Genomic DNA, 22,499 nt, shown 5'->3' on the forward strand with positions numbered 1-22,499 from the left:
TCCGTGAGCCCCTATCCGGGAAACTAAAGGCAGCAACCGATGGAGGTGCGGTTGCTGTACGACGCAATTCCGAAGATCCTCCGCCACCGACGAAGAAGATTCGCGAATCATCACGACGAATTATCAGCACGCCGCCTGGCTCTTGCCTTGACGACAACACTTCGCCGCCGAAAGAAGACCTGCCGACGCCACTAGCAGCAGCGGGGCAAGCCGACGCAGCCGTGATCCGACGCCACGACTTAACCGCAACGCCAGACGACGGTCTACCGACTTAGACGTGCTAATCGATGGTCATAACGTCACCGCTCTCGTCGACACTGGAGCCGACTATTCCGTCTTCAGTGGCCCGTTCGCCGCCAAGTTGAAGAAGGTGAAAACGGCCTGGCAAGGACCCGATGTCCGGACAGCGGGAGGCCACCTAATAACGCCGACTGGAATCTGCACAGCGCGAGTCACGGTAAACAACCGCACTTACCCGGCGAGCTTCGTAATCCTGCAGCACTGCTCCAGGGATGTCATCCTAGGCATGGACTTTCTTAATCAACACGGTGCAGTCATCGACTTAAAGTCCAAGTTGATAACCCTTTCAACGCACAACGCGATACCACCGGATACAAGCATAAGTTACCATGCCTTGAATGTGCTTGAAGAATAAGTCACCGTTTCGCCTCGCTCCAGCGTAATGATTTCCGTCGGTACCGAAGTGCCTGCAGACATGGAGGGCGTCATCGAGGGCGATCATCCCTTACTGCTCTACCGTGAAATTTGCGTCGCTAGAGGCATAGCTGAGCTATGTGCAGGGAAAGCAAGGGTGATGCTCACTAATTTCAGCCCCGAATACAAGCACATTAACAAAGGCACCACGGTCGCCTACATCGACGAAATAGTACAAGCCAGCAGTGCTTTCGCCTTCACGGATTCCAGTGCGCCTGCAACGACGACTATAGTATCTGAACCAACTTTCGACGTCAACCAGAACCTTCACAGGCATAAGAAAGAACAACTAAACGCTCTGCTCCTGCAATACAAGGACTGCTTCTCGTCATCGTCAAAAGTTCGACAAACCCCTGTCGCCAAGCACCGCATCATAACCGACGAAAATGTCCGCCCACTCCGTCAGAGCCCGTACAGAGTTTCGGCGCGCGAACGCGAGGCCATAAGGCAACAAGTCGACGAAATGCTACGCGACGACATCATCCAGCCGTCCAAGAGTCCGTGGGCGTCCCCCGTGGTGTTAGTGAAGAAGAAGGATGGAACCCTACGTTTCTGCGTCGATTATCGTCGCCTAAACAAGATCACGAAGAAGGACGTATACCCCCTTCCACGGATTGACGATGCCTTGGATCGACTCTACAACGCAAAGTATTTTTCGTCGATGGACCTCAAAACCGGCTACTGGCAAATCGAAGTCGACGAGAGGGACCAGGAGAAGACTGCCTTTATAACACCAGATGGACTGTTAGAGTTCAAGGTCATGCCGTTTGGTCTTTGCTCGGCACCTGCAACTTTCCAACGCGTCATGGATACAGTACTGGCAGGCTTGAAGTGGCAGACTTGCCTCGTCTATTTGGACGACGTTGTTGTGTTTGCCTCAATCTTCGAAGAACACCTGCGGCGCCTTGAAACAGTTCTTCAAGCAATCAAAACCTCCGGACTCACTTTAAAGCCAGAAAAGTGCCACTTCGCATACGAGGAACTCTTGTTTTTGGGCCACGTCATCACAAGTCTGGAGTGCGCCCCGACCCTCAGAAAACTGTGGCCATCTCCAACTTTCCTCCGCCCGCTGACAAGAAGGCAGTGCGTAGATTTCTTGGACTGTGCGCCTATTACAGGCGCTTCGTCAAGAATTTTTCACGGATCGCTGAGCCACTGACGTATCTCACGAAGGCCGACGTCGAGTTCAACTGGGAGACGCCGCAAGTGGAAGCATTTGAAGAACTGAAGCGATGCCTGCAATCGCCGCCAATACTTGCGCATTTCGACGAAAACGCCGATACCGCAGTCCACACCGACGCAAGCAGCGTAGGACTCGGCGCCGTGCTTGTGCAGAGGACTGACGGACTAGAAAGGGTTTTAAGTTACGCTAGCCGGTCGCTATCGAAGGCGGAAGCAAATTATTCCACAACAGAAAAGGAGTGCCTCGCCATCATCTGGGCTACATCAAAGTTTCGCCCCTACCTCTATGGCAGGCCCTTTAAAGTTGTGAGTGACCACCACGCCTTGTGTTGGCTAGCTAACTTGAAGGATCCTTCAGGTCGCCTCGCACGATGGAGTCTGAGACTTCAAGCATTTGACATCACTGTCGTTTACAAGTCCTGGCGAAAGCACTCTGACTCCGACTGTTGTCTCGCGCCCCCGTCGAACCGCCGCCACAGACGATCAGGATGACGACACTTTCTTGGGACCGATCAGTGCCGACGAATTCGCCGAACAACAGCGAGCCGACCCGGAACTATGGAGCCTTGTAGACTACCTGGAAGGCAAGACCGTCATTGTGCCCAAGGTGTTCAGGCGAGGATTGGCGTCGTTTTTCTTGCAAAACGACATTCTCCTAAAGAAGAGCTTCTCGCCTCTCCGAGCCAACTACCTCCTCGTGGTACCCTCAGCATTGCGTCCAGAGGTTCTGCAAGCTCTCCATGACGACCCAACGGCTGGACACCTCGGTTTTTCCCGCACGCTCGCGAGGATACAAGAAAAATATTACTGGCCTCGCCTCTCTGCCGACGTCGCCCATTACGTAAGGACATGCCGAGACTGTCAGCGACGCAAAACACCGCCGACAAGGCCAGCCGGACTTCTACAGCCGATCGAGCCACCTCGCCGACCGTTCCAGCAGATCGGAATGGACTTACTCGGGCCTTTTCCGACGTCGACGTCCGGGAATAAATGGATCGTCGTAGCTACGGACTACCTCAAGCTACGCCGAAACAAAAGCCTTGCCCAAAGGCAGTGCCGCCGAGGTAGCCCGATTCTTCGTTGAGAACATCCTCCTGCGTCACGGTGCCCCAGAAGTCCTCATCACAGACAGAGGTACGGCCTTCACGGCTGAACTAACTCAAGCCATCCTGCGCTACAGCCAGACAAGCCATCGCCGGACCACCGCCTACCACCCGCAGACGAATGGCCTCACCCAGTCCAAAATTCCAACAAGCTAGTCTGTTGGCTATGCGGAAATCTGGCATGTTGGCTTATGGGCCTTTTAGCTTGTGGGCTTATTGGCTTGTGAGCCTGTTGGCTTGTGAGCCTGTTGGCTTGTGGGCCTGTTGGCTTGTGAGCCTGTTGGCTTGTGGGCCTGTTGGCTTGTGGGCCTGTTGGCTTGTGAGCCTGTTGGCTCATAGGCCTGTTGGCCTAGGCCTGCACATACACAGCCCTGTGTTATTTGGCAGAAAATAAGTCTCTCTAAATGCCTGAAATTATTTTATTATGATAGCAATTACACGGACACTCCAAGCGCATTTCTGCCGTCGCAGTGAGGTTCCGTATGCTCTATGTGCGAGTGAAAGCGTGCAAGGGACGCATGCTTTCACGCGGAGCAAACGAGACTTCTTCCATCACGCGAAAGGCCGTGGGGGGACAGGAGGGGAGACGACGTTTAGCTGCGGCACCAAACGCGTATTCATATAAAAAGTTGTCGCAGTTTCACCTGAAAGGCGAATCGTCAATTGCGATAGCAAATTTGTAGAGAGCTATACGGAGTAATGATAGTAGCTTTATCAGCTGTTTAAACTTGGACATGCAGCAGCACCGGCAACACGCAGAACTGTTGTCGACGCCGTCGGCGTTTTGCCCGCGTTCGCACAAAATGCGTGCGGGGTTGGTGACTGTTGCCGGAGCCTCTGATATAAATAGTCACTTGGTGCCGGAGCTAAACGTCGCTGCGTCTCTTCCCTCCCCCTCCCCCCCAAGGCCTTTCGTGCATCGGAAGAAGGCGCGTTTGCTCTACATATATGGTGATTGTAAAGGAGGAAAGAGACGCCTACTTCTGCAGCCCTTAAGGGAGCACGGCGCAGAACGCGCGTTTGTTCTCCGCCGTGGGTTCACTCCCCGTGAAAGGCGCGTCCCTCGCGCTCTTTCACTCGCACATACAGCGTTCGGCGGCGCGCGGCGACGATTTCATCTCCATTGACGTCATACGGAACCTCACGGTGACGGCAACAGCGACGACAGAAATCTGCTTTGGAGTGTCCATATAATTGCTATCGCAATAAAACGTTGCGAGGTGAGAAGGTGGTAAAGACTTCTGACGCTGCTCGACGAGTGTCCTGTTCTGATCTCATTGAAAACCTCCGAGCTGCCACCAGAGGCACCGGCAACAGTCACCAATGTCGCACGCGTTCGGTGCAAATGCGGGAAAAACACCTACGGCATCAACAGTTCTGCGCGTTGCTTGTACTGCTACATGTCCAAGTTTATACAGCTGATAAAATTGCTATCCTCACTCCATATAGCTCAAGCATAGCTGCGAGTCGGCCTAGTTGGAACAGATTCATTTTCTCAAAATTTTTGCGCGCAAATAAACAGGGACGAAGAAAAGGAGACACAAGGACGAGCGCTCGTCCTTGTGTCTCCTTTTCTTCGTCCCTGTTTATTTGCGCGCAAAAATTTTGAGAAAATGAACCATATAGCTCTCTATTAATTTGCGATCGCAATTGATGCTTTGCCTTTCGGGTGAAACTGTAACATATTTTTTATTTACATCAAGGAAAACAATCGACAAAAAGTTTTTGGTATAAACATCTTCACTTTCTCCGCACGTCGCCCAGCTTCTGCGCGAGATGCTTCCGCACATCCTTGAGCCTTTTTTTTTTGCTCTTCCTCCGGGACATCGCAGCCCATGAATATTCCGAAGAGAGCTGCAAGGAAAAAGCAATCAGCAAATTTGAAAACGTAAAAAATGCAGTTGGGATTATATATACAACGAAGCTTTGTGTAAATGCATAAGGAGTGCTGAAACACATGTTTGTGTTTATTCAATGTGAGTGCAAAGTGAATTTAGATGGCATGTTGGCAAAGATTGCAATGCACCTGCGAATGCAACCAGCGTTACAGGGGTGAAAAGAGGAAAGCTGACTTTCTGCACCATTTGTTTGGGTGCATCTACACCACCCTCAAGGAGGCGCATATGCAACTGTCCACGTGGATGCCAGATGGCACAACGCATGTGCAACGTAAGGCCATCTCCTTTGGTGCCCTCTCTCCGATCTTATCGCGATGCGCCTCCCTCGCCCTCTTAGCCAGCGGCCAATAACCCACACGCGCAGGCCAGCTTCCCACTCTGTTACTGCTGTGGCTCAACTAGTATGAGCCATCGCCCCTAGATGGCGTCGCCGTCCCGCAGCAGAGTGTGAGCTGTTCGGCGATAACGCACCAGCAGCAGCAGGAGGCGGCAGCCACTGTCAGCAAGAGAGGCACGAATCAGGCTCGCAAAAAAGCTTCACTTAAAAAAATCATGTGGATCTCACACACTCTGGGAATCAATGTAAGCGAAACTTTCTGTGCTGTTTGCTTCAACTCTAATTAGCGGTGATGTTGATGGAGTCTTCAGTTATTAGCGCAATACGAGAGTGGTGAGTGAGTGTTTACTTGCATGTACCACCGCTGTTTGCCGTGCGTAGTATACAGGCTGTCATTCACTTGTTTCGTGACTGCACGAATTCTACCCATCCTATGCCTCCACTCTACCGTTATAGCTTCCACCCCTCCCGACGGTTGCAGCAGATTGTTCAATGCTTTTGCAAGGGATATCACAGATAATTACAGCTGTCAAAGGGTATTGTGATGATGCCTGGGAAGTTGCTCAGGGCATTGCGCACATGCTACGCGATGGGAAGGTCCCAACAAGTTTCTCGCATCTCCTTTCCTCTCTGCCGCACTCCTGCCATGTATATACATGCTCTGAACCCCTCACAATGCGGCGTGCAAGACAGCAGCAGCAGCAGCAGTGGAAAAGTCCAAGGAAGAGGCAAAGAAAGCTTTGCTTTAAATACACCTGGAACTCGGCAAGGAAGCTTCGCTTTAAAACAAGCTATACAGGCGCAGGTACAGTCAGACATGCATGTAGCAGTTTTCCAGCACCACCTCTACTCATGTAGATGCAATGTAGAGGGTCAAAATGTTGGACTTGGACAGAACCTATTCGTCAACAAGACAGGCAGAAAAGGCGGTGCTTTTGTTTGGTACATTGCCAGTGCCTCTTCGAAACTGGTAGTAGTAAAGCCTAGTGGACCACTAGTTATGAACTGTGTGAAAACTATGGAATATGCCAAGCCTGAAGTTGTCAGGGCTGCAACTGCATGTTTTACATTTATCCTGCACTTCCAGTAACTGTTCAACCCGCCGGGGTGGCTCAGTCAGCTAAGGCGTTGCGCTGCTGAGCACGAGGTCGCGGGATCGAATCCCGGCCCCGGCGGCCGCATTTCGATGGAGGCGAAATGCGAAAACGCCCGTGTGCTTGCGTTGTAGTGCACGTTAAAGAACCCCAGGTGGTCAAAATTAATCCGGAGCCCTCCACTACGGCGTGCCTCATAATCAGAACTGGTTTTGGCACGTAAAACCCCACAAAGAAGAAGAACAGTAACTGTTCATTTGTGTCAAATAACAGCAGTCTTCGTTTTTTTTTCTTTTTAAGCGGTTACATTCAGTCATCAAGCAGCTTCAAATGGTGCTGACTCCACCCTTAATGTCTACACTGGAGCACGAAAAGTTCGAGACAATGACTGATGTGAAATAACCCATGATCATTCAAGTGTAGGAGAGAAGTCCATCTCTATTCATGTAGCCAGAGAATGTAGATTTTGTGCATGCATTTATCTGTAGCAACGCCATGACATGGTAAAAATACCGTTGCACGCAAGCCTATGTGCATGCAACTTGTTCACAAGCCTTTTTGGCTACCTCGGGAGTCTAACTTCCTCGCAAATTCGTTAATTCAGATTTGCGATTATTAAGACGATTAGGCACCGGTCACCGTGGCCGAGAATCAAACCCCCGAGCCTACGGTAAACAGCAGAAGCCATAGTAACTGCACCATATATATGCATTGCGGTTTTGAGTGATACACGCACCGAAAGCTCCTTTTACTGACAAAGCATAGCCAACAAAGCCAACCTTACACATGCAAAGGGCTCCATGGTCCAATACTTCAGCATACTGAATTCCTATAATTTATGAACATTACAAAGTTTGAAAATCTGAATAAGTGAACTGCACAGTAGCCGGCCACCCCACTAGCAACAGTAGTTCACTGAAGCAGAAGTTATTTCGAATTGATAGAGTACACTGCATGTCACAGTATAAGATCTACATGCAATGTGTTGCAAACCTTTCAGTGAGGCCACCTTCTCGGGGGTTAAAGCGGGCCTTGGCTCGGTGACCCCCTTTGCCCGGGACTTGTTAGACAGGGTTCCCGTCACGCTGCGGCTCCTAAGTTGCTCAGGTGTCCAATAAACCGACGTTGCCATGCGGCAAAACAACGAATCGGTTGAGGCCCGAAACAATGTGCCCCAGGCCTCCTTTTCAAGCCATTGATTGCTCCCAGCGTAGATCTGTAATATGAAGAATGGTATTAGGCATTATATTTCTACACGTACAATGACCTCCATCTAGAATACACTGACAAAGCATGAGCTGCATTTGCCTGTGCTGGTGGATATTACATCCTGCATATGAGTTTTGACATCTCCCTCTTCTGCACTTTCTTAAACGTGAGCCCACTGATGAAATAGCACAAAAATTAATTGTTATACAGTTGAACCTGCTTATAACGAACCTCCATATAACGAATTCCTGGATATAACGAAGTTTTTCTATTCCCCGCCGTTACCCCATAGAAGCATATGTATTTGAGACCTCTACGTAACGAAGTGGCAGCGGGAGACCCCCTCGATATAACGAAATTTCCCCTCCGACAACTTAGAGATTTCATCCCAAATTTTGTCATTTTTGCGCGAGCTGCAACCGGAAGCACCTTTTCCGCCGCGATGGAATGCGAAGCGAGCACACGTGTGCGTGCGTGCGTGTGCGAGGCGGGCCTGCCTCCCTCGACCCGGCGATCTTGCCGCCGCGGGCGTGACCTTTCCCCCTCCCTTCATTCAAACCTGATCCTGCCGCTTGCTGCAGCTGGCCTAGCCCACCAAGCCGGCACTCTCTCCTTTTCCAGTTAATGTTGCCGACGTGCTGGTACACGCTGTGACACATCACACTCGATGAGCGCGGACACGCGCTGTCAAACGCTGGCGGCGTGTGGAGGCGCCGCTGGAGAAGCGAGCGAAGTGACCTTCGTGCTGTTGTTTATCGCTTCAACGCAAGCTGAGCGCCGAGAACACACAGCACGCACAAAGCTACGAGCCGCCAATGCACCTACAATGCTACACTCTGCTACAGTGACTCTGCCCCAGCGCAGATCGCTTTCAAGCTACGGCCCACGCAACCACGCGCCGCCGCGCAGTACGCAGTTGATGCCAGAGTACAGTACAACGCCGCCCCGCTATCCCTCGCTGGTGCCTCGAGCGCACCCTACCAATGCATAGTGATCAAATAATTATGGGGTTTTACGGGCCAAAACCACAATCTGATTATGAGGCACGCCGTATCGGGGGACTCCGAAATAATTTGGACCACCGGGGGTTCTTTAACCTGCACCTAAATCAAAGTACACAGGTGTTTTCGCTTTCATCGAAATGCGGCTGCCGTGGCCCAATTCAATCCCACGATCTCGTGCTTGGCACCCAACACCACAGCCACTAATCAACCACGGCGGGTTGCGCAGGGATCCTGGACAATTGCCACACAAGCATAAATTGGGGAATGAGACTCCCGATCAGGAAACATTCCCCGAAGGCGCTGCATTGCAGGCACCGGAGCACTGCACATGTTCGTCATAAACCACAGGCGTTCGCAAACCGTACAAGCGAAACTGAATTGGTGGAACACGAAAGTGAAATGTGTCTTCACAGAAGCTGTTGCATGTTTGCTTTGTGAACTCAAGGTCCGCTATAGCGAAAGGCGCGCTATTTGCGGGTCGGCAACCGTGTTTCAGGTTTGCTTGGAAGCGCAACTCCCCCCTGCTGCGGAGTTGCTTCGCCAAAGGTACGAGCATTTTGGTGTAGTTCCCTATTGTCTTGGGCTGTCAGTTGAGTTGCGACGATGGCACCAACTAGGAAAACTGCTGCACTAAGTGTCGAGAAAGGCAACAATGTCGACGCGGGAATCTCACGAGGGACACTCCAGCGTGAAGCAGAATGCCTTTGCATGTTCACAGCGCACGCTGTGAGCTCTGCCACTTGCATTCCTGAAGCTCAGCGCAACGCAACTCAAGTGGCTGCCCAAGACACCACGGAGCCAGACCGAGATGCTTGTACCTTCGTCAAAGCGACTCGGCAGCAGGATGCAGCGCACCAAGCGAACCTGTGACATGGTAGCCGACCTCAAATTGTTCGCCTTTCGCTGCAGCGGACCGCGAGTTCACAAAGCAAACATGCAACAGCTTCTGTGAAGACACATTTCACTTTCGTGTTCTACCGATTCCTATGAAAGAGAGTTTAACCATATTTTTCTTTTATACTAAAACTAAAAATGCCGCCATTACCGCGTGCCTGGCATGACCCCCGAGATTAGGCAGCGCCCGCAATGTGGTGAAATATCTCGAAGGACCTGTGCAAGGGCTTATGTCATAGCTGTCAACCTCCAGGTGCATGTGTCACCAGCGCTGTTGTTTTGCCAACTGAGCTTACACAAGAGATGACTGCAATGCAATGCTTTCAATGATCTAAGCGTACCTTTAAATACCAGGCTGCAGGGCCTAGCACACAAGTTACAAATTAAGGTTTTTATCGAACATAAGTTTTCTTTCCATGAAAAAAAAAGCAGCACCCAAGGCATTGTGAAATTACCTTTCCATCGTCTCTTTCGCTGCCAATCACTGTCTGGAGGCCCTCTGGCTGCTCACTCATGAGAGCGTCCTCCAGCTCCTGTGAGGTCCAGGGTTCTAGTATGACAAGCATTCAATAGGGATAAGAATTGGACACAGGCAGAAGTAAATAACAGCTAGTACAACAATAGCTCTCAAAGTAATAAATGTGGTGAAAGTGCGTAGTCCGCAGCCTTATCCTGAAGCATTTCTTTGTGCAGTTCTCAACATGCTGTTCATTTTTTGCTTTGGTGTTGCTCTGCTCGAGGCTTCCACCTGCACTGCCTATAAGCGAAACCTTGCAGTGTTGCATTAGTTTGAGAGCACACTGCAGTAAGTCAAAGGGTTGTCGTGATGTAGAACAGCTCTAGCAGACTACTAGAGCTCAAGTACTATGCTCACAATTTTGCAATGCTTCTAGCTGTGGACAATAACTACGTACTCTGAATAATTTTTTGTAAGCTGTAAACTGTTGCTCATGTGTGGCAATTCATTCTACGGCACTACTTTAACTAACAAAACAACTAACAACCAGGCTACTTTCTAATAATTCATTATTATGACCGTACAGCACAAGTACAGTCAAGAAAGGAACTGGGATAGATGCTAACTCTAAACAATGCTCTGCTACACAAAACGCACCTGTAAAATACAGTGGCGCATGTGCAAAAAGAAATTTCAAAAAAAGGATGGATGCATGATTAATAACTGATGACTTCTACACAATAAATGCTATCTACTCCAAAGCTATCTATCATGCCGCATGAAAATAAACTTGAATTATCCAAGCCAGACATGAAAGGAGCCCTGCAATGCTTCGGAGAAAGCTTGTTGGGCGGCACCAATAGCTCCAATAGCACCATCATGACGCAGTGATTTCGTACACTTCGTGTGACGGAAATGGCATCGAAGAGAGGCATTATGATCATTGGTTAGAATGCCTTGTTCAATTCACGATCGCAAAATATTGCGAGTACTGCTAAAATAAATACATGCAAAAAAGGCATGTTTACGAAACGTTTCTTACCAAGCTCATCTGGGACCGTCTGTTCGCTGCTGCTACATGGCAGTACCCCAGGCACTAGAAAAAACATTTTGATTAGATTTTCTGCTAATTTCTAATTGATTAGTTCTGTTTCAACATCTGCTAACACACATTCCCACTAATTATCCAAGCAAATGCATCAGCTAAGTTGTAACAAATGTTATGAGCCTCACTCGTCCAAAGATTTTCTTTTAGTCACAGAGCACCACAAATGAATGGCACTCATTTTATCATTTTTTGGGTGAATGCTACGCTACTTAGAAGGCACCAGCTTCCCCGAAAGAATTTTTTTTGTTGTTACAGTTTGCGAAAATGTATTGGAAATCTGGCTTTCCAGGGTTTCAGAGATTGTAGTTTGGAGTTGCTGTATTGACAACCGCCATTTTTTTCAATGCTAAAATCATTGTGTGTTTCGATGTTTCCTCACCTCAATTAGGCTTGGAAAGCTCTAGTGGGTCGTGTTCGGAGCTTCAACTTAGTACTGACGATTACGAGGAAGAGTACAAACCTCTGGTGGCCTCGATAGCTTGAATGTGGCTCAACAAAGATGCTTTGCTGCTGGCACCTCTGCGGTTTCCTTTTCTCACAGCGCCAAAAATAATATGTCGTATGTGACCTCTATTCCAAGAAATGTCAACCCTCAAATAGACAGTTTCTGTGGAAATGTTTATCTGCAACTTAAAGGGCCCCTAAACCACCTCAGATAATTTTTGAACATTTCAAGTAAACACGCGCATTGATTACAGAATGCCATCACGATAAACGATGCCAAACGCTGCAGCGCTATGCGCCGCGGGCGCACCACAAAACCAAAAAAACAATGCCGTCCTCCTCCCCTCACCTCTCCGGTAACCCCAGCGGTCGTCACGACATCAGCGGGGGGAATCTGGTGATGTCAACTGCGGAAATGATGTCCATTGGTCGAACAAGAACCTACGACTTCCGGTTTGTCTGCTAGCAGGTACACGCGCTCCCTGCTCGTCCTCGCCGCGTTGCTCGCTTGTGTGCGCTTGTGCATCGGTAATTACAGCCCGCAACGCAAGTGCCAAATCGCTTGTGCTCCAACACAGTCATGCTTAGCGGTCTGATTAGCTGCGCGAACAGAGTGCGACAGTGTTGGCCTTTCCAGACGTGCACGCAACACAGGGTCTATAGCGGCATGCTTCGCATAACACGCGCCGGCACTTCAGCAACAGCGAGTAGCCGAGAAGCGCCAAGTCCACGTCCACGTTACCGGCACGCTAACTCGCCGCACGCCGTTTGCCATTCGCAGGCCACCGTTCGACAGGCGTTTTGCTCGCGAGCGGCGAGATTTCCTTGCCGTACGTAGAGAGGATGAGACCGGGACTCATTTGTGCGGCAGCCTCACCGCCGCTGATCGCTCGACGGCGCCGATATCGTCGCCAGGCCTTTTCCGGTTCCCTTCAAAGCTAAAGCGGAGGGCGCTTCGAAATGAATTAATTACCGACGCTCACAAGCCGCAATATTTTCTTATCGTTGTTATCGCTCTTCGCAATAATTGTACACAAAGAAGAAAAATACGCTGATGTTAGTGGCGCCGTCGGCTGCAATGCGAGCACAGCCGAGCCCGTCGTCTCCCGGCTGCAGCTGATGTTTTCGTTGCCGGTGGCGGAGGCGCTTAGGTTCGCGGTCGTCGATTGGGCCGTTGATGGTGCAGCGGGCGGGGCGCCGGCCGAACTGCCGTCTACTTTGGACACCTCTCGCGCGGCAGACTGGAGGCCGGTTCGTCGTCCGTATAGGTGCCGCTAGCATGGCTAGCGTGGACGTGTCTTAACCGAAAGTAGGCAGTGTTTTGAGAAGCGCGTTGGTGATGACTTATGTCACGTGACATTTCGAGCAGCACTCGGCGAGGAGGGGAGACCAGCCGACGAGGAGAGTAGCAAAGGAAAGAGCGAAACGAGCGAGGGGCGTTTTTCGATCATCAAACCGCGTGTAACTCCGCTATTACCGGCACCATTTCGAAAAATTCTCGCGGCTACGTGTGCGTTGTAGACTCGTGCACAACTGCAACACAACTAAATTTCAACCTCTGGGTAGCTTAGGGGTCCTTTAAAACCACTGACAGACAAAAGAAATTATCAATTGAAATGCTGATATTGCAATAACGAAATCTATTCATAAAAATAAGGCTTAGGAAAAATTGAGAAACAGCGATGTTTAAACAAAAAAAAAATGTTGACTTAGTAAAGCCAAGGCACTTCTGGATAAGAGTGTGCTTATCTGAAAGCCTTCCACACAGATTGGTATGGACATTATAAATGGGTGAGCACGTGTACGGACATTATAAATGGGTGAGCACGTGCTTGTGAATAGTGCTACAGGTATGTAGGTGAGTATTGGTGAAAGTGACTAGATAAGTATGAGCGCGTACACACATAACATATTGGTTAGCAGGAGCAAGTTTCAGCTCACAATCTGTTCATGAGAACTAAGCAATGGTGTCTGAGAAATCTTACCAAGCTGGTCTGATGTGGACCCTGCGGTGCTGGTAGAGGCCGTAGCAGCAGTAATGGATCCTGAAGATAATGCACAAGCAATGTTGTTGCATATCAGCTCTGCAATAATTTGTGAACTTGAGGAAGCTTTATGAAAGTGAAAAAAAAATGCCATGCACCCAACAGTAGCATGAAGCTACACAGGAAATTTGTAGCTTTGTGCTGCTGTAGGGTAGAGGAGAATTTTTGCTTTCAAGGGTAATTAAGACTGAACAGTCACACGTGAGTATGGCAAACAAGGAAAACCGGCACTGTCCATCAAGTATTAACTTACCTGGGGGTTGCACTGCTTCCGATTCATCGGCGCCAGATGGCCTGTTGCTAGGTTCTGCAATGAACACACCAACAAGTGTTTGTGTATTCTTTCATATATTACAAAGTAAACATGTCAATGTAGCAACTTGCAATGACACAGCTGATTAACTTCTGGGCTTTGAACAAGCAACCCTCGCCAGAGCAATCTCTCTCATTGCCTTGAACAGCATTCGCAACATTCTTCTCCTGCCTTGTCCCATACTGGAGCCAAGGGCCTATGGTATGCTTATTTCACGAGCTCCACCCTTTTCCTTCCTTTTTTTCTGCATGAAATATTTCCAAATTTGCTTGGCAGCATTTCCCAGAAAACCTGTCGTGTTCTGCGAATTTGTGCACTGCGGCCAAACCCACGGTAAGCAAGAGCTGTGCTGACTCCGCTAATTTGGTGTAGCGCAAACTTTTGCTTGAATTTTCAGCTGTTTTAGGCACATGCCTATGCACTCTTTTCCAGACATGACCATCACGTGTACAAATTTGTTCACAATGTCTAAACCTGGAGCCCCTTATTACGACTCAATAAATTTAAACCCCGATAAATATTTCCATGCAAGCGGCTCCAGATGGAAGCTCTAAAAGCAAATTACTAGTAGTCTATAAGAGCTACTACGCAACACTGGCATATATGAAATCGCTTACCAAGCTGTTGTGCCACACGCTCCTCCGCAGCATCAACGGAAGCCACAGCTGCAGTGGTTCCTGAAGACCATACAAACAATAAGTTATTCCAATGTAGATGAAGTATACTAGCATTCATACATCCATAAAAGTAAAATTAATCTGAGTGTGCTATCAAATTTAAAATTGCATATGTGGACAAAATATTTTCTCACCCACAAGCTGTGATGGCCTGCTTGTTGGCCCACATGGCCTGCTGCGAGAGTGCAGACCCGAGTCTGCAATGATAATGTGCCAACAACAGTGTTTCTGCTACCTTCAACATGGCATCAAGTAAACAGACATGTAAACGTAGTACCTTGCAAGTAACATGACATATGAATTATATTTTGGTTCTCAAAAGGACAAAAAGCAAATTCCAATTCAGGACATGTTGTAGACCCTAGCATAATAGAACTCTACAGCATAATTCTGGGGCCCCGAATAGTTAATTATAAAATGCAGAAAGAACATAACTGGCTTGTGACTACACTTGCCCTGCAACAAGCTACCACGAGCCCTGTAAAGTGAACTGGCAGCAGCTAACCGCATATACATACTCTAGGATGACTGGTTTGACATGTATTTCAGGAGGCTATATCCCATGCGTAAACAGCTGCAATGCACAATATAAAGTTTATTTAAAATGTCTGCAATGTTTTCATCCCAGAATCTAACAACATGCATCCTTTTTGCCAATATATCTAATGGTCAAAATTTAACTGTAGACATTAAATGCAGGTGCCTGGCTTTTGCTAATGAAGTAAAAAAAAATTTGCTGCAATAGTAGTAAGATGAAGACAAACACTGAACTTGGAAAATGAACCATATATGTAGCTTGCCTTTTGCTTCCTGCCCTGATATCCGTGAGGGTACAGGAACTTCTGCCCCCACCACCACATCCAGTGACCTTGCGTAAATCATCTTGGTCTCTGAAATCATTATTAAAACACTATAAGTCTAACTCATCAGGCATGTTAGTGAATATAGATAAGCTGTACATTTGTAAACATAGAGGCAGAGTGTATGAAAAAGAGCTGACTTAATGCCATTTCTTTGCTATTCACCTCATTGTAGAATAACTTTTATCCAGTAACTCTTGAACATACAGATTTATTTATCATGCTTTTATGGGAAATTCGTGGCAGTAGAGTCCATTCAAATATATTTCAAGTTCAGACTCTCGGTATGCTTGCTCGTTTACAAACAAATCTGATCGCTTGCATGAAAGTTCAAAGTTAGGCTATTGCACATAGCTCAATATAACCGATGCCATTGTATGGAAATAGGGATAGTGCAAAACAAACACTGGTGATAAGTGCTTGAAAACACTGCTGCCTGAGTGATGCTGTCCTAGCTTTATGCCTGCCATTTCATTTCGCACTTCGCCCCACGAGCTGGTGCTACAGCACACATAAAGGCACTATTCTAAATGAGCATGCGAGGCATAAACCGAAGACATACCTCCAAAGCACAGAACCACCTAGCCCAATTTTCAACATTACTAATTATGAATTCCAATGATAAAGTGAATGCAACTTTTGCTGCCCTTTTTGGAGCAACTGTTCCAATGACAGTGATGGCACGAGTCACGTCTTCCAGTAAGAATGGGAGCACATTTCGCACAGCGACAACATTGTAGACCACTCGAAGCTGCTCCACAAGAACTGACGGAATGAAACGCAACTCCGCATGACGTATGCCTTCATGCATGCTTTTTCAGTCATTTACTTCTCACTGCGCTTAATGGCACAAGATAGTTGTGGCTTTCGTGGTAATGGCAAATGCCATAAAATTGCCATGGCATGCAGCATTGTTTTTGCTGTTCGATAGTGAGCACTCTCGCTTGTGCAAAGAATCGGACACAGAGAGCAATGCTGAAGCCACCACTTATGAGTGGGCATTCAACAGGACTAGCGTGTACTAGAGCAGGATGCCTTTGCTGGCAACAAACAGTGGAAGCCGGTGACCACACACAGGGTATCCTGGGTAACTCTCACTATGCTCCAACAGCGTGGGTTGCATTCCAATCGTCTATTAGGAGTCACAGCTCTACGCCAGAAAGGGGTGCTCACTTGAAGATTAGGTCAACTGCTTTGAATCCACCTGTGGAATTCCCCATGACCACTGTAGGTTTGTTTCATTCACCTGCACCACTGAACCAGTTCACAGTGTGGCACGAGCAGCTCAGAAATGGCACAGCTCAACTCTAGCTGTGTAGGTGTTATGTTTTGCCAACCTAATGTGCATCACCCACGCAAGTTTAAGAGGTTACAAGTCACAGGTATGGTCAGCTTCAGAACCACACCCTACATTTCCTTGAGCACAGTAGACACGCGTAAACAAGGTTTCAACAGCGTTTAAGCTCATGTGCTGTGTTGTCTTCTGCGCTGCTGCTTCGCACCTGCATGTCTGCACCAAGTCAGCATCATCAGTAGGGAAGTTAAAAAAAATGTGAACTAGTCCTGCACCTTTCCTGTACCGTTTGAAACAACCATGGTTCACATGACGTCATTGCTGCATCACTAAAACAAATGACATGGTGCAGCACCTTGTGAACTGTTTATGTGATGCAGGTGAAACGAATAGACCTTATTCTAGCCATGTGCACACAGGCTAATATGGTTTCCTCATGGGCTACCATGGTGAGCTAACTAACTATTATTGATGCAGAAATAATTGATACAAGCAAGCTATGAAAGACTTAATCTTTGCTCAACTTTCACTTTAGGAAAACTTAGCTGCCTATTTAAGGTATTAATGTGATTAGCATTCTCGGGGTATTTCATGCACTTTATAGTTTGCCTATCTGTGTCTCACCGTTTTCTTGCCGACTTGGGTCGCTGTATTGTCCATTGCCTTATGATTAGCGCATTGGGCTTATGTGCTGGGGAAACAGGTTTTGAGACTAATCCGATCAACTTGGGTCGCTGTATATTTGAGAATGTGTGTGTGCTGCTCTTCATTAACCTGTTTATGCCAACTTGGATTACTGGGTATGTGCTACTGTGTAGACGCCGCTGTTCAATCAATCTCTTTCACTTTACCTTGGGTCAATCGGTATGTGGAACTGGGTATGTGCAGCCCGGTTCCTCGCCAGGCGAACGCTCAAGTTTCCCGACTTCGTCGCACCGATGATAATCAAGACGATTCGGCTCTCGTAGCATACACTGACGCCAGTGTTAATGGTACCACGATTCACACAGCTCTCGTGTGCCCATTGATACCAGAGGCAGGCCAGACGTGCTCGTATGTTGCCGATCCTGCACCGCCGGCTTATCTTGCCAAGCTTGCTGCCATACGGGATGTCTTGGCCGCGTTGCTCCCCTTTGTTCAAGCTGCTCGATATTCTCAGCTCATCATTCGCACGGACTCGACTCAAGCCATCCACGACATATGTAGGGTATCTCGGTCCTCTCTTCTCTCGGATAGCATTCACCGTATTGCTGCCACTACGAATTTAGTGATACGCGTTCAGTGGGTGCCTCGAGCAGCCCTGCCGGGTCTACTTGAAGCAGATTTGGCAACCCACCCTAAGAACATAACGTACCCACTTCCGCATTTTCCTGAAGACGCTTGCGGACAACTGCTCCGGGAAAAAGAAAACCTCCGACGTACCACACGAGCTCTTATACCTCCGTGTGGGTCAGACCTCCCTGGTGGGTTAACCCGCCGAGAGGAGGTTACGTTACGGAGGCTACGTGTCGGGGTCGCACTCACCCCGTCTGTGACCGCTCTCTGGGCACAACAGTACCACGGTCCCTATGATACATCGTGCCCATTTTGTGACACTACGATTCAAAATGTGACAGTGACACACCTATTATGGACGTGCTCAGGACTTCACCTAAGCCGTCTCCGCCACCTACGGGCAACAGGCCTTCGGCCTGGCCGCCCACCCGACCTTGAACGTTGGATTCATGGACCGTATCATCGTTCACTTCTGGATTTTTTACATGAATCAAGTCTGTTCGTGTATTTTTGATATGCTTTGTATTATGCCTAAGGGCAAGCTTTCGAAATAAAAAAAATTAAAAAAAACTGGGTATGTGCTAAACTTTAATGAACCTCTTTGACAACAACTTCGATCACTGGGTTTGTGCCTTTTTCCAATGCCAAAAAGAATTACTTAAAACTTATCTGGTGTTCGGCAGAATCAAACTCGCGACAAATATATTCAACAATTTTGTCTGAATTCACACAAGCACCACGTGCGGACTTCATGTTGGCACTGCAAGATGGAAAGCACGAAAAAGGAGCCAAGCTGTATACATGCCTCAAACATCAGGCATTTCAGCGGTGGCAATAAAGCGTCATTGTACTGCTTCATTGCTATTGGCATTAACGTTGACATTCATTGTTAGATGGGTGCTGCTGGAATTTTATAAGTAAATAACAATCATAAGAACATGTAAACGTCACTCACCACTCTCAAAAATCTTGGACGCAACTGCATTTTGAAGCACCGAATTAAGCTGCCGAGCTTCAGTTAATTTGGCCTTCAACTTCTCAATTTTCTTGAGGAAGCTTTCGTTCTGTTCATGCAGCTCCTTTTTGAGGTCAGCATTTTCTGCTTCTGCTTTTTCGAGCTCAGCCCGTATATCGCAGCCATCGCTGCAACACATACAGCTGGACGGGCTCTCCTGCTCAATATGGGCAGCCAGGGCTGCCTCAATCGCACCTTGCGTATCGAGGCGAAGCTGCTTTGTTGAAGGTGCAGCCTGCAGTAGTAATTTAAAAAAAAAAGATTGCTGTGGTGGTGCACTAATGCAAAGCTTACTGCCTTTCACAGAAATATGTCACACATAGAAAGTAAGCCTTTGGAACTCAACAAGTCTAAATTTACAATGATGTCTAAACTTCCACTTGTGACAGTGTGATTCCAGATAGCCATTGGATAGAGAGAGCCTTAATAGGCCTTAAACGCTTCGCAATATTGCAGTTTAGAGCTCACATATTTTTATCAATATTGAAAGCACGTAAAATGGCTCTTTGTTTTCTTTTTTACTAATTTCTAACATCACACTGAGCTTTTCAATTTGAAGGTAAATGTTTGAAGAAAAATGCATAATCTTGCACTCGGCTGCGCAACGCTCTAAACAGCGAAGCTGGGCGATCGTAGCCCAGCAATTTCCGGAATGCGTGCAAACTTTTCATCTATTACTCATGATGATAATTTCTTTTCGTGAATCTCGGACTTACAGCCGTCACTGCGCATTGCATAGCGCAGCTTGCAGCACTGACACCACGTTTCAACACTGACACCGCGTTCCAACGCATTGAAATGCCCACAAAGCGTTCCAGCTGACCTGCTCCGTAAATGCGTCTCTTTCTCTCAGTCTCATTTTCTTTATCTCTCTCCTGAGCATGGCGCGCAAAACCTCTTCACCTCGCAGAGCACGAGCGTGCGAACGTGCCAACTGTGGACGAAGACGACGTTGCTCGAACGCAATCATAGGTTGGCATAAATGCACGTCCTACAAGCGTGGCTGTATAGCCTAGTGGTTACGACGCTTGCCTTGGGACCGCGGGTTCGAATCCCGCCTCAGCAAGAAAGTTTAATTTCTTTTATTTCTTTGATAGTTTCTTGAGAGCCACAAAACACGAACCACAAACGACAAATTACGGCTGGCTTAAACAGCGCTGTTAATAATAACATTTCAAAGCTAGCATTCATACTGTTCCCAGAACATAGTGGAGCAGCAAATGCAAAATAAGAAAAATTGACACATGCCAACAGTATTTCACCAAAGGATTCTCTAAGATATAAGCAAACAAAAGGGCTTTGCTCAAATGACGAGTTATCGTAGCTTTGCTTTCAACCATGCTTTTCTGTACAGTAAATTACACATTGCATTAGACGTGCACTGAAAGTTGGCATGTCATGATGGTCAAATGTGTTCAATGCACAGACTCAATTGGCAGAACTTATGTGCTTTCATCGAGCAGATCAAGCAGTACGTGTCATAGTGTAGTCTAATACCCAAGTGCCAAAAAGAAGAAAGTATTGAGTAATCATACCTTCCCTTTCGTCCTCTTCTTCCCTTTCGTTTCATTGAGGTTCATTGTTTTTCTGGGCCTCTTACTTTGGAACATTTCCATTTCCTCCAACGTTTCTGCACGGCATCAGAAAGTAGTGGCATTTGAGCAGGCATGAAATAATATTGCGCAACGCATACACAACACTGACAGTATAGGTTACAACTGTTTTTCTTTTTAGCATCTTACAACACAAATGTAACATTACAATAAAACCTGCACTTAAGTTTTCACTAGTCTTGTTATGTCTGACCTTGACAAGATCTATTGACAAGCATTGTAATTATATCAATGGCAAGATTTGCAGGCAATTAAATTTTTACCAGCAAAAACTACCCACGAGAAAATTAACATGACTAGAATTGAGCATGTGTGTAAGACAGATTGGTGTAATGCCATACCAACTTTAAATTATGCAAGGTGTCAACTTCTTAACCAAGCTATTGGGTTTTTTTTTCACTTTAGTGGAAGCACCAAGATTGTAAATGTATTTCTGTAAATCACAACAGTTGCTCTCGGAGCACTGCATCAACATTTGCACTCTCAGTGCCCGTGCACAGACATTTGCACCATTTTTCCAAGTCAAACATTAACTAATATGATTTGAAATTGGCCCGCTGTTTAGTTTTTTTAACACAATTGTATTTATTGCGTCAACAAATTGATCTCTACCTGGACTCGTTGGGATCAATACGGACAAAAAAAAAAGCCCTAGAACTCCATTCAAGAAGCTTAGTCATGCACGAACACTCAATGAAAATTCTCTTCAATGATATATCCACTATGTCAGGTGCTATATATCTAAGCAAATTCTGTTGACCGAGTTATGCCAGTGGTTCAAAGAAATTGGTAAAGTTTCAAGGTAGACTTTTAACTTCACAAAATAGCTAAATGCTTCTCTCTAAATTTGAAGGCTCGCATTGTAATTGTTTTTTACGATTATCAAATTTTGTTGTATCACGCGACTGCTTATCCAATGACTTAAAATTGGCATTTTAAACCATGATGTCTAATTGTAAGAACTTGGACCTGCAGTGATCCCCAATTGCGAAATTGGGTGCCACTGAAAACCCCAATTGGACTCGATGTTTTCTTTTATTTAACTTTCTCGGCAACCCAATATCACTATACACCGACACCGTAAGGTTTGTGCAGCAGCTTACCTGTCATGTGGAGCACCTTAGCTTCATAATAGCCACCGGAGACACTGTCGTCGCCGTGCCACCATACTTCATAGTCTTTCGTGCCGTCAAAATCGGCAACGCTTGTCGGACGAAATCCTCTAATCGCACTCGGTTGAACAGCTTTGCTTATCGTAGTGGTTGTTCATCTGTAGCAACGAAACTGAAAACACCAAAAAGCGCATTATTTTAAAAGCAGTAATCGTACACCACTGTAAGTCATATACCAATTTATATTTTACATTTATACGGTGGATTTAGCCAATTTAGTTCTCTAAATCGGAGATGCCGCACAGGCAGAGTGTTGCATTAAGGTACAATGTTGGGCTAGCTGAAATTAGAAAGATTACACATTACAAAGAGATGCAAATTATTTTATATAGTGTGTTCTTGTGCGAGCTTGGCGGCACCCACCACGACCTCCATTCAAGCCACGAGAAAAGCTTTTTTTTTTCCCCCACTAAAATAAAGTCGAGCGAGTTGGTATGATTCATGTCACTGAAAGGCACGAGTAACAAAAAAGGCAACACGGCCGCCGGAGTTTGCCTCATCCAGTCCGTCTTTCTGAGCATTTTTTTTTTCGTGTTTGCAAGTGTGCCCTGCATTGTCATAAAGCCTTTTCCTTCCTCCGTGCAACTAGCCCGCCAGCATGCACATTTATTATGAAACGAGGGATGCGGCTGACATAGGACTAATTCAATATATTCACATATTTATATATTTCTTAGACGCAGCAAAATAATGTGGAATGTTTACTTTTGGGGTAATTTGCTTTTCAAGATTGCGAAATATCGCAAACTTCTGTTGTAAACAGCCCGGCAACTACACGCTCAAGAAAGCTC

At 47.1% G+C, this 22,499-nt stretch overlaps 2 protein-coding genes across 2 annotated transcripts; both read right to left on the minus strand.

Annotated features, from left to right (window-relative positions):
* Window positions 1-4,650: 4,650 nt before the first annotated feature.
* LOC119446462 (uncharacterized) lies at window positions 4,651-14,672 on the minus strand. The gene is made up of 8 exons (XM_049660685.1): window positions 14,614-14,672; window positions 14,420-14,479; window positions 13,743-13,796; window positions 13,430-13,489; window positions 10,935-10,988; window positions 9,891-9,985; window positions 7,322-7,544; window positions 4,651-4,853 (listed from the first exon to the last, which is right to left on the minus strand). Exons 6-8 carry the CDS (start codon window positions 9,948-9,950, stop codon window positions 4,693-4,695), a joined length of 444 nt encoding a protein of 147 aa, XP_049516642.1. The 5' UTR covers window positions 9,951-9,985; window positions 10,935-10,988; window positions 13,430-13,489; window positions 13,743-13,796; window positions 14,420-14,479; window positions 14,614-14,672; the 3' UTR covers window positions 4,651-4,692.
* A 219-nt stretch (window positions 14,673-14,891) lies between these two features.
* On the minus strand, window positions 14,892-21,758 carry LOC125942485 (uncharacterized). Its single transcript, XM_049660679.1, has 4 exons — window positions 21,640-21,758; window positions 20,459-20,553; window positions 18,864-19,158; window positions 14,892-15,369 (listed from the first exon to the last, which is right to left on the minus strand). The coding sequence occupies exons 1-4, from the start codon at window positions 21,644-21,646 to the stop codon at window positions 15,149-15,151; spliced, it is 618 nt and encodes a 205-aa protein (XP_049516636.1). The 5' UTR covers window positions 21,647-21,758; the 3' UTR covers window positions 14,892-15,148.
* Between the last annotated feature and the right edge of the window lie 741 nt (window positions 21,759-22,499).

This window comes from Dermacentor silvarum, chromosome 1 (assembly GCF_013339745.2).
Source record: "Dermacentor silvarum isolate Dsil-2018 chromosome 1, BIME_Dsil_1.4, whole genome shotgun sequence".
NCBI lineage: Eukaryota > Metazoa > Arthropoda > Arachnida > Ixodida > Ixodidae > Dermacentor > Dermacentor silvarum.